Source organism: Pyrus communis, chromosome 3, assembly GCF_041283825.1.
Source record: "Pyrus communis isolate YQ-2024b chromosome 3, ASM4128382v1, whole genome shotgun sequence".
Lineage (NCBI taxonomy): Eukaryota > Viridiplantae > Streptophyta > Magnoliopsida > Rosales > Rosaceae > Pyrus > Pyrus communis.
In genome coordinates this window covers 26,976,970-26,989,078 of record NC_142567.1, presented here as the reverse complement: position 1 = coordinate 26,989,078, position 12,109 = coordinate 26,976,970, and the positions used below count along the sequence as shown (strand labels likewise).

At 36.3% G+C, this 12,109-nt stretch overlaps 2 protein-coding genes across 3 annotated transcripts; both read left to right on the top strand.

Moving 5' to 3' along the window:
• Positions 1–4,567: 4,567 nt before the first annotated feature.
• Positions 4,568–8,159, top strand: LOC137714789 (cation/H(+) antiporter 24-like). The gene is made up of 3 exons (XM_068453925.2): positions 4,568–4,921; positions 5,178–6,185; positions 6,704–8,159. The coding sequence occupies exons 1-3, from the start codon at positions 4,613–4,615 to the stop codon at positions 7,922–7,924; spliced, it is 2,538 nt and encodes an 845-aa protein (XP_068310026.2). The 5' UTR covers positions 4,568–4,612; the 3' UTR covers positions 7,925–8,159.
• Positions 8,160–10,058: 1,899 nt separating this feature from the next.
• Positions 10,059–11,806, top strand: LOC137715961 (SWR1 complex subunit 6). Of its 2 annotated transcripts, XM_088691529.1 has the most exons (5): positions 10,136–10,274; positions 10,379–10,485; positions 10,580–10,679; positions 11,176–11,282; positions 11,370–11,806. In XM_088691529.1, the coding sequence occupies exons 2-5, from the start codon at positions 10,381–10,383 to the stop codon at positions 11,571–11,573; spliced, it is 516 nt and encodes a 171-aa protein (XP_088547655.1). In that variant the 5' UTR covers positions 10,136–10,274; positions 10,379–10,380; the 3' UTR covers positions 11,574–11,806. The 2 variants fall into 2 exon arrangements, with proteins under 2 accessions (XP_068311431.1, XP_088547655.1); XM_068455330.2 differs by having other exon boundaries at positions 10,059–10,485.
• The last annotated feature ends 303 nt before the right edge of the window (positions 11,807–12,109 follow it).

The window sequence follows — 12,109 nt, the reverse complement described above, 5'->3', positions numbered from 1 at the left end:
TAAAATTGTGGGTGATTATCTACTATCTAGGTGACATTTTGAAAATTTTAAATTTGTACCCTTTGGAACATATTCAGCTTTATTTCCAAAGTGACTTGGTGCTGCTAAAACTGTTTTTTAGAAAAACAACAGCATGCCTGTTTTAGATTTAACTTTTTCCTAGACTTCCCCAACTCAAAAATCAATGAAATTTTAAAACAACTTAGTTTTATGTGTCTATTTTGGATCTGGAAATTTTCACACTTTTTGGTTGAACGAGTTATTTTTGGTGAATTTTACGGTTCATATTGTCTTTGCAGTTTGTATTACCACAAGAAGTCTTTAACTCTATTTCTTTAAGTTAGCTTTGTAGTTTTGGATTAATGTATTTGTTGAGTTTAAATTTTCATTGACAAAATCTTAAGCTAATATTGTTTTACACCCTTAAACAACCACTTTGTCCTATTTATTTCTCTTAATCTCACACCTCAAGTTTTGGGGTGTGACAAATCAACAGCAAGTAAAAGGCACGAGATTATGTATTTCTTCATTGAGAAATAAATGGAGGTGTGTAAATCCACAAAGTGGCCATCAAGGAATTCAATTGTCATCTCTTCCTTTACTATCAACAATAAATCGATGTTAAGTATTTGTCGGTTATGGAGAATGAAAGAAGGAAGTTAAGGGGAAAGACAAAAGAAACCAAAAGGAACAGATGGAGTTCAATTGTCATTAATTTGGAGATAATTGGGGCTGTTCATTATGGAAGAAATGAATGAAAGAGGGAAGAAGAAAAGGAAGAATAAGACAAGCAGAAGAAGGAAGCAAAAGTGGCAAGACAAAGAAGGAAAAAACTGCGGATTAATATAGTTAATTGGCTGGTCATTGTTCATTAAAGAAAGCAAAAAAGAAGAGGCATTAAAGGGAGGCAAACTGAACATCATTCAACAAGAAAAAAAAAAGGAGAAAAAGGTTGCGGCAGGTAGAGGTCAAGGGGAAGAAGGCAACAACAAAGCAAGAGATTTTCAAGCTTTTCTAAACTTAATTTTCTTTTAATTTTATGAATTCAATAATATTTCCGATTATGTTCCGAAACTGATTTCTTTTCGCTAGGGCTACGATGTAGCCTAACTATGAATTCTTAATTTCTCAGTTTAACTATTTATGAAGTTTCATTCACTTTGAGTATTATTTTACTGTGCTTATGAGCTTGATTTTAATCTTGGTGATTGGCCACCACTTTGGTTTGAGTTGAGTGTATTTGATGCGAGTTAACACCGATGCCATGTTGTTAATTTGGTTTTATCGTATTGCAAATGGTACCATGAATTCCTTGATGTAAATGCCATACACTAGGTTTCATGTGGTCTCTTAAGTAGTTCTCAAATCGTTAATGAACTCGTGTGTGTTTAGTAATCTAGATGCCATAGATTGTTAGCACATTTGAGTATACATAGTAATCTAGATGCCATGGATACTATATGAATTAGAGGAACTAGACCGTCAATTTGGATGATTACTCATTAATAATTAACTGTAGGAATTGAGTTGGATTGGTTATGGTAAATCGGATGCTCTACTGTCTTTCGCAATTGATTTATAATTTGATTTCTTTGTTGTTCTTGTCATTTATTTAAGCTCATTTGATTTTTGTTTATGTTTACAATTTCAAATTTCTTTCTCAAATCATCAATTTTTCCATTTCAATTCAAGTGCAATACAAATTAAGTTAGATAATTAGAATTATTTCAATCTTAGTTGGAACAATCTTGTGCTTGCCTACTATACTACTTAACGATTCGTACACTTGCAAGCATTAAAATTTGGACTTAATTGGGTTGATTTCGGTTAATCTAATTTTGGCAACACAATTTCATTTAATTTTTTTGTTTTTGATTAAGGAGTGTGATTAGTTTTTAATTTTTTTTTAAAAAGAGTATGGGACAATGATGATGAGGCAGTTTCTCTTAATAAGGGCATATTTTTTTCTTAATATAGGGTAAAATAGGGATATGATTGTTATTTTCTCAAAAGGTACATAATTACTATTTTGTCCTCCTTATGCAAACGTTGTGTATCAAATGTGACGATAAAATAGGAAAAATAGAAATATGATTGTCATTTTCTCAAAAGGTTGACAAAGAGAATTTTCTTAATAATAAAAAATAATTAATGTTTTGTCTTACGAGGGTAAAATAGGAATATGAATGTCATTTAAAAAAAAAAGGGTAAAATAGAAAAAATAGGGATATGATTGTCATTTTCTCAAAAGATACAAAATTACTGTTTTGCCCTCCTCGTGTCAATATTGTGTATCAAAAGTGAGGGAAAAATAGAAACAAATGGGATAAAAATTTGACAAGAGGGGTTCTCTTAATAGAATAGATAAGAACAAACAACTGCCAAGAATGACAAATACTTTAAAAATAAAATAATCAATAAAGGTTATCCAACTTACCAAGCTAATAAGAACAAGAAGAAACAAATTCAATTTTCAATTTTTCATTAAACCAAATGTTCCATAAAAATTCATTCTATAATTCTATCAAATGACTAATTTAACCATGGAACTGCACTGCAGATTCTACATTGGAAAATGGATACTGCAATGTAGAACGCATAAATTACAACAAAAGATTACTCCTGAACTGAGTGGGAGCCTAGCGGCTAGCAAGGACAACTTTAAAGCCAACCTCAACTCAAATCTGGGGTTGTCTCGCATACTTGAGAGAAAGAGAGAGAGAGAACCAAGCCGTCCCATCTCTCTCTCTCTTTCAGTTTTCTTCTACTCCAAATTTTCAAGTGGCAATTTCCAAATGCCCAATTCCAAGTTTCTTTACTAGTTTGAAAAACACAATCTTTCTTTCATATTGAAAATTCAATGACCAATTTACACCAATTAACACCAAACCCACAAAACCAAAACAAAAAGAAATCAAACTTTCTTGGGCATTGGTTCGCAAAATTTCCTAAAGAAAAAAAAAGTCAAATGGAAGCTGAAGACGGGCAGATACATACAGCAGGGAAGGTACGTGGGGGTCAGTGAGTGAAGAGTGTTTTTATTATTGGAAATCCTTTTCTTGAAGCTGATAGGAATCACGTGATCGTAACTGGTCATCGTACATCGTACGATAAAAAATTATTTTAAAATTTAAAATTTAAAATTACATATAAATAGTACCTAACGAAAACTAACTGCACGATATACGATAAACGGTCACGATCACGGGATCCCTAGAATTCCCAGGAAAATGATCTCGCGAGAATCCTTTTCCTTTATTATTATTAAGGAGATGAGAGGATTCAAAACTATTATACTAATTTAGTAAAGGGAGAGTTTTGAACCTGTGATGCATGATTGGAAACCAACATCATATCGATTATGATATTGAACCACATGTGACTGAAGAGTACGTAAACCTATGAAGCGCCGATACTTTAGTTTGGTCACGTATCCTGTATCCTATACTCTATCAAATAGATACTTGTTAAATTCTCATCGGATGCATATTATGGTCAACAAATACAAATTTGACTTCACTTTTGGGATACAAGTATATGGCTTTTAGCTAGGATCCTTTTTCAGATGAGAAACTAAGAGGAGAAAGTAATATAAAACAGAGATTTAATTGAAAGTTGATTAATCGAAGAGCGTGCCTCTATTTGAAACAATGAATATAACTCGCAATTCTTCTTTTGTATGTAAGGAAGTTTAGATTTCCAACTTTTCTTCTTCAACAAATCAAATGAACTAGAATTTGGATATTTTCATGTTAAAATATGTTTTAATTTATATATTTTTATTGTTGTATCCATGGCATATCGTATCCTTTAGAGATTTTTTATAGTACCGTGTTGTGTCATATCGTATCACCATCCATGCTTCATAGATGTGAATCATCACTTGGAGACGCCAAGTGTGGGGTTCCATCCAGAGCTTGGAACCCTAGAAAAGCTTCAGAAAATTGAAGATGCCCCGCAAGGCTTTCTGGAACAACCGTTTCGATAAGCAGCGCAACTCTGACATACATGGATGGAAAACAGGTACCTTGAGGCTTGGCCAAAACCCTAATCTGAAACGTTAGGGGTGAAAAATCAAGAAATGTGCAATTGGTTATGGTGTACAGCTTTTAGATTAGGAGAGGCAAGTAAGGGCCTGAAAATATTTTGTTGATTAAAAAGAACTAAAATATGTTTTGACACATGCCTAATTATTAAAGTTTTCATTGATTTTTATGCTGAAAAATCGTAAAATTATTTTGTGATTGAAACAATTTTAGATATTAGGATTATTATTTTTTTGTTTGTTAAAATAAAACTACATAAAAAGGATTCTATTCTTTGCTCCGCTCATGTTTAAATGGTTTATTTCAACATTTTTATATCAATTTTTAAATAGAATTGTAGAGGTAACATTTGAACTAGTAAGGAAATGGATAATATTGTGTTCCCACAGGGAATGCACAAACTATCGACAACCTCACAAACTATATGTTTTTTGTTGGCAACCTCTCAAACTCATGAACTTCTATCCCTTATTAACGCATGTCCACACCCCTCTTTGCCTTTCCTCTCTCTCTCTCTCTCTCTCTCTCAACATTTGCATGGTCAGGGTTTCCAGTCACTTCTTTTCATGGTTAGGGAATTCCCACTTTACCATCTCCCAACCCCTTGGGATGGAAGTTCAAACAGATTTCAGGCGTCCTTGAAAGCTCAGTCCGACAATGGATCCATAAATCTCAACAATGTTTACCCTTCAATTATTATTTCATGTGGAAAGGCTCGAGAGGCAGGCTCCTTCAGCTTACTTTATGGTCAAAATCCATTGAAAAATTCATTCACACTTTTGTTGTTAGAGTTTGCATTGGTCATCATCCTCACTCGTATCCTCCGTGTTCTTCTCAAGCCATTCAAACAACCCAGAATTGTCTCAGAAGTCATTGTACGTTCCTCTTCTCCCTAAGAGATCTTGCATATTAATTTGTTACTACATATATGCATATATAAAAATGTTCACGCACGCACTCTCTGAGCATTCAAAGCTTTGATTCGAATGCCCAAAGAGTCATCTGCAGTCTAACCTTCATGTATGTGTGCATATATACCTATATATCATTCTAAAGTTCATATATTCTTAGCTAGGTTTGTATGGAATTCACCATTTTGGTATTACAATTGACTTGATTAAGTTTGTTTAGGGTGGTATATTCATTGGACCGTCAATTTTAGGCCGCAGCGAAAAATTTACCTCAATTATGTTCCCCAAAAATTCACAATTCATAGTGAAAAATATTGGAGCAATTGGATTCACTTACTATTTTTTCTTGTCCGGAGTGAAAATGGACATTTCCCTAGTGAAAAAGGCAAATAAGAAACAATTGTACATAGCATTTGCTGGAGTGCTCCTCCCTTTCATACTTATATCAATTGTTGCATTCACTTTGCGCAAGTCCATGGACAAAGAACTAGCTAGAATTTCTTCACTCGGATTCATTTCCTCCGGCTTGGCCCTACCATTGTTTCCAATCATCCACTCCATCCTCAAAGAGCTCAACCTTCTGAGCTCGGAGATCGGACGACTGGCATTGTCGATATCGGTGATAAGCGATGCAATGGGAGTTGGTGTAATGATTGTATTTGAGGCAGCTAAGCAAGGTGAGGGCAACCACCTGGCTGTGTTATGGTACTTGATTTCTTTGGTTGTTTATCTGGCCTTCATTGTGTTTGTGATAAGAAGAAGTTTGGTGAGAATTGCTGAGACCACCCCAGAGGGGCAGCCAGTGAACCAAGGGTATGTGGTGATGATTTTTTTGGGGGTTTTAGTGATGGGGGGTTTGGCTGACATAACCGGGATCGCGATCGCAAACGGTGCATTCTGGTTGGGTTTGGCAATCCCGGATGGCCCTCCGCTTGGATCAACAATTGTGGAGAGGAGTGAGATGGTTATAGTGGATGTTTTGATGCCATTTTCTTTTGCATTGGTTGGTCTTTCTGTGGATGTGAATGCCATGAGCTCTGCTGGTTGGTCAAGCTTGAGTCCCATGTTTGCCATCACTCTGACTGCCTATGTGGCTAAGTTGCTTGGAACCCTAATCACTTCTGCCTTCTTTGAGTTGCCACTCAGAGATGGTGTTACGCTCAGCTTCATGATGATCCTAAAAGGTCAAGTGGAGATAGTGGTTTTTCTCCATTGGATGGACAAAAAGGTAAACGTCATTGGCATGCATATGAAAGAAATGTTAAATGGACTTATAGAAAGTATCAGGATCATGTTACATGGCAGTTAATTTGTACTTCTTGCAGTATACGACATTGTTAATAAACACAGTAACTGCTATAGTAGACGGTAAAAAAAAAATGACTGTGATCTTCCATTAATTGCATAAAGTTTCTTAGATTTGTTGCCAAGACATTTTATACCTAATAAGTACGTGTGTGTAGTCTCTTGACAACTGTTAATGTTATTGAGAGACACTTCAAAATAATCAAACTAGAGAAAACTTCTTACGTATCATTTTGGTGTTTTTAACTATAATCGAGTTTTGATGAGCTTATTTGTGAAGCGCCTACTATTTCTTCATGTACCGGCTTGTGCTTATATCTAAACTACATTGCTTTTGAATTTAGGGTGTAGCATTTTTACTTTTCCTAGAAATCATAAATGAAACATATTTCTCCTCATCCGAACTCACTTGCTAGCTGTTTTGTGTGTGTATATGCACAGATAATGGGGATTCCAGGGTTTACAATGATGGTGCTATCCCTCACTACAATGACTGCAATATCCACACCCTTGATCAGCATCCTCTATGATCCAACGAGGCCATACATGGTCCATAAACGGAGAACCATCCAGCACACTCCTCAGGCAGACGCAGAACTTCGCATAGTCCTATGTATATATGATGAAGATAGCACAGGTTCCCTCATCAACCTTCTTGAGATTTCCAATCCAACTCTAAGCACCCGGTTCATAATCTTTTCTCTCCGTCTCATCGATCTTGTTGGCCGGGCTTCACCTGTGCTTATAGACCACGAAAAGCAAGAAGAGCATGATTCAAAATATGCAGTTTGTCACACAATCCACAATGTCTTGCAGCAATACCAAGAAACCAAAGGTGAGTGTGTTAGGCTCCATCCCTTCACAGCTGTAGTGCCAAATAGAACAATGTACCAAGACATTTGTGACCTAGCTCTTGTGAAAAATGCCACAATCATAATCTTGCCTTTTCACAAGGAGTGTTGGGATACTGTTGGACAACAATTAACAGGAATTGTGAGGCATGGGGTTGGATCTGTCAATTCAAATGTGTTGGCCCATGCACCTTGCTCAGTTGGAGTTCTGGTTGACAAGGTTCGTGTTAGACATAACCAACTGGCAGTTAGGAACAGGGAGCTACATTTTGCCGTGCTATTTTTGGGCGGAGCGGATTCTAGGGAGGCATTGTGTTATGCAGATAGGATGGCCGGGAACTTAAACGTGTCGCTGACTGTGATTCGGTTTCTTTCGCATAATTTTGTAGGTGATGATGAGATGGAGAAGAAGTTGGATGATGGCGCTGTGACGTGGTTTTGGGTGAAGAATGAGAGGAATGAGAGGGTGAGTTATAGAGAAATGACGGTTAGGAATGGGGAAGAGACAATCTCAGCCATTCAATCAGTGAATGATGATACTGAAAATAATTATGACCTTTGGATTGTGGGGAGGAAACAAGGGATCAATCCTGTGCTTGTATCTGGGCTCTCATATTGGAGGGAAAATGATGAGTTGGGAATAATTGGGGACTATATTTCCTCTCTTGATTTTTGTTGTACTGCTTCTGTGTTAGTGGTACAGCAGCAGATTTTGAGAGGGCAAGGGTCAGATAGTACAAGTGGAAGGTTTGCATGTAGCCCTAGCCCTACTCAAAAGGTGAAGGATTTGTTGATTTCATGGTGTAGTTAACCAGAGTTTGGTATTTCATAAACCAGTGTATGTATTGCTAGCTAGGTAAAGGCTTTGAAAAATGGCATTTGAAGAGAAATAGGGAATTGCAACGAGCTGAGGTAGAATTAATAGAGTTTAGGTGATTGAATAAAATTGGTAAGCCGGTGCCCACATGATGCTGCATGTTTGAATCGTATAAAATATGTAGAAAATTCTAAATATATATACATATATAGGTAATACCATTTACATACATGTGATTCATGTAAAAGCTTAAAATTATGTCATATAAACTTCCATAAAAAATAAGAGACTTGTTATTGGCACTCCAAAATTCTCATCGTGCACACCAAAATTTCTATATTTAAAAAAAGAAAGTACACTTGTAAGAAGTGCAAAATGAATTTTTGGAAAGCCAATAACAATTCTAAAATTAAAGAGCAAATTAACTCCACATATTCAAAAGAAAATTTGATAAACCCTGTGGACTAACAGCAGTAAAATGAAACTTAATTTTGTTGCATCAAGATGAGTGGACTCATGAATTATATTCTTCATGGTCAGAATATATATATGATTAAACAAAGTGCCCTGTTGGATAATTAGTAGAGCCATTCAAAGAAAAAAGCAATTAACTTCTTTGGTCCTAATTACAAATCTATTAGCATATGTAGGCTTTGATTAAAAGGTTAATAGTTACCCAAATGTTCCAGTTGCAATATATAATAATGCATGGAATATCTACGAAGTTTCTAACAAATCCAAAGTTCGTTTCTTTCTCTTCCTCCGTTTTCCTGCCCAAACACAGAAAAACGATAATCTTAATTAAACTCACGATCTCAAGAGGTCGAAACCATGTTGAATAACAGTTTCAAAAAGAAAGGATTTAGACGTAAATATTGATAGGAATAACAAAAGGATTAAGACGCAAATTTGCTATCGAGAAGAGAGAACGACAACTCAGGAAACGCAATACTAGGTGACCCCACGAGTCTCAAAGGGGTATTTTTGTCTTTGTGTGAGCTGAAAAAAATAAGGGATAAGACCAGTAAAAATGGGGACAAAATTGTGAAAACACTATGTTTATGAACAGTAACTCTTTGATTGGGTTTTATATAGAATGTGAAAATTTGAAAGCGCATAAAGAGAGAGAAAACACAATTGAGGGTAAAGTTAGGAAACTTACGAGAGGGATTTCAAAAGAGGTGCAAAGAGGAAGAAATCTGTGTGGCGGATTGAAGCTCGAAGCTTGGTTCGTGTGCTGTTTTTTCTCAAGTCGAGGGCGTAGTGAAAGAGAAAATTTGCACGTGAAAAAAGTAGAGGAACAAAGAGGCTGATAAACAAATTTGATGTCGAGAAGAGAGAATGAAAGCTCAAGAAACGCAATACTAGATGACCCTACAAGTCTCAAAGGGGTATTTTCGTCAATTCAATGTGTGAGTTGAAAAAAAAAATTGACGGAGAAGAACAAGAAAAATGGGGGCAAAATCATCAAAACACTGTGTTTATGAACAGTAACTCTTCGATTGGGTTTTAGTATGTATATAATTTTCATGTATACATAGTGATGTAACATACGCTATTACATGTACAGATACTTCATATCATGTACTCATTTTATATTCTACTTCAACTCAAAACATAAACATAATTAAGCATCTATTCTCGACTCTCTAACAAAGTTAATCATCTTCACTACAAAAGAAATTCTTATTAGCACTTCATAAAAGTCATATCTTATGTTCATTTCTAATGTTTCCATAGGGGAAGGACTACACTTTAACAACTGCGCCATAAATTTTTCAAAGTACCAATAATTGTTTGTACAATTAAAAAGAGATCCAAATGAAACTATGAACTTTATGATGGAAGTCATCTTGTATTTTGTTTATTTTGCACCTACGTTGGGGATTAATGCTGGTAACCTCTTAAGCTATAACTACCTTGTAATGTCAAAAAGAAATTTTGATTCTGAGTGTGCTAATCAAATCTTTGGGTGAATAATTACCTGGATTTGCAAAATTGGGCTCATCATACCAATTCCCAATTCCAAGGTCCATTTACAAATGAAAACAAAGAAATTACTTTCTATTGGAGTCCAAGCCCAAATCTCTCACTTCCTTCCATGCCCTCTCCTCCTCCAGGACCCTCCACTCGCTGCAAGTTCCTCCATTGTTGTGCTGTAACTCTCTCTCTCTCTCTCTCTCTCTCTCTCTCTCTCTCTCACACATATTCTAGCTGATACAATTGTCTCTGTTTTATCTGATATGTTTCGCTAATTGAGCGACTACCCAAATCTTAATTTCATAAAAGACGACTTTTAGCTGAACCACTCGCAGTGAGCTCCAGATTAATCCGACCCAGAAAGGTTTTTCTCATTCCAACCTTGCTTTCTTGATCGAAAGCCATCGCTGTCGATTTTTCAGCACCAGAATTTTCGTAAAGAAAACTCCTTTCAACTTGTTCCTGCAGCAATGGACGACGATGGGTCCAACCCATTGCGCCGAATGTCGAGTCGAACTCGAAAGGTTGCTTCGAAAATGACTGCTGCCCTCCAGAGCAGTGACAACCGCACGCAGGTAACGTATATGTATTTTATAATATTTTGGTGATTTTTTTCTGTGAATTTGCATAAGTTTATTAGTGTTGATGGGTTATGCTGGTTGGTTTTAGGCTGCCCTTGCTCGGCTTGAAGCTTTGGAAAATGATAATGCTGGTTTGGAGACGGTAGAAGTTAACGACGATGATGAAGCTTCTCTTGACGATGATGATGGTAATTTTTTAATGCAACTTCTCTTTTTCCTCTCTGTTCTTGTTGGTTTTTTCATTTTCCTATTTGTTTTCGAAAAGAAGTTATTATCTTGTATTCGGCAGTGGGATTTGGACTCTCTTGAATGATTTTGCATCTGAAACCGAAGTGCATTGTGATTTCAAATGTAGGCATTTTAAGATTATGTGGTTGGGAAATGCTTATTAAGTAATTAGTTATGGTGTATAAGTATGGCCATCAAATGGTATGTAAGGACGGAAGATATTTGTGATCAACCTCTCTCCCCCTCTCTCCCCCTCTCTCTCATCACTTGAAGTTATTTCAGTAAGTGGTCAATCAAAGGCAATTGTAGGTTAGGTAGTCTTACTGGGATTTTGTTGTTCTGTTCCAGTCGAATTTGGTTAAGGTAATAAGTTAATAACTAAACGTTTAGGAAATTCCTTCTGCAATTATTGATGGAATGAAGGATAAGAAGTAACAATTTGAACTGCTGCTGCAGTGTTTATAACAAAGAAGCAGTCTAAGGGTACCAAACGTAAAACCCGGCAGGCAAAAGCTCTTGAGGCCAAGAAGGCCCCAAGAACATTCCTTGAGCTTCTACATGAGGTAACAGGGATTTTGCTACACATATTCTTTTAGGATTTGAATTGCCTTGATGTGTCTTTCGTTACATAATTTTTCTCATGGAAACAGGCAAATCTCGACTCCTTGCCTCCTCATGTTCCTTCCTATCTGAAGGCAGCAGTGGGACCACCAAGCTCTACCTCCCGCCGCCATTTCTGCACTGTTTGTGGTTCTGCTGCCACCTACACATGTGTGAGGTGTGGGGTGCGCTTCTGCTCGGGTCGTTGCCAGAATATACACAATGATACTCGATGTTTGAAGTTTGTTGCCTGATTGGTGAGTGGTTTTAACCAACACATGCAGCTTTAGTGAACTGGATGCTGATTCATGTTGATAATCCATAACTATCGTTTCTATGTTGTTAGTAGTTACCGTAATCTTGTTTACATTGACGTTTTGGTTTTAGTCTCCCTGAGAAGTAGGTGTACCATTGTTTACGCTAACATTTTGTTCTAAGGCAAGCGGTTCTGAAAAGAAAAAAAGAAAGAAAAAACCATATTTATCCAGTTGTGGTTAATTGAATTTTTTTCTCTTGCAATCGAAGAAATTGCATCTCCTCACTACATACCATATGCTTTGCATATCATGCGTCTTTCCTGCTTTTTTCTTTTTATTGTTTGATAATAGATTATGGAGGATTAGTCAACTTGGTTGTGATCTTCATGTTAGGAGTTGAGTTTGCTGTAAGAGTTGCAGTAGTTTATTTCTATAACGGTTTTATGTAGACTGGACAGTGCACCCTTTGGGGAAGTTGGCACCATCTCACAACATATAAGCTAGGTTTATCTCAAGTCATGTTTCCTTCATAT

Bases quoted from the DNA above. Each gene is read 5' to 3' on its own strand.
- LOC137714789 (XM_068453925.2), top strand. From the start codon at position 4,613: ATGGTTAGGGAATTCCCACTTTACCATCTCCCAACCCCTTGGGATGGA. The intron at 4,922-5,177 runs GTACGTTCCTCT...AAGTTTGTTTAG, and splicing joins GAATTGTCTCAGAAGTCATT to GGTGGTATATTCATTGGACC. The intron at 6,186-6,703 runs GTAAACGTCATT...GTATATGCACAG, and splicing joins TCCATTGGATGGACAAAAAG to ATAATGGGGATTCCAGGGTT.
- LOC137715961 (XM_068455330.2), top strand. From the start codon at position 10,381: ATGGACGACGATGGGTCCAACCCATTGCGCCGAATGTCGAGTCGAACT. The intron at 10,680-11,175 runs GTAATTTTTTAA...CTGCTGCTGCAG, and splicing joins TTCTCTTGACGATGATGATG to TGTTTATAACAAAGAAGCAG. The intron at 11,283-11,369 runs GTAACAGGGATT...TCATGGAAACAG, and splicing joins TCCTTGAGCTTCTACATGAG to GCAAATCTCGACTCCTTGCC.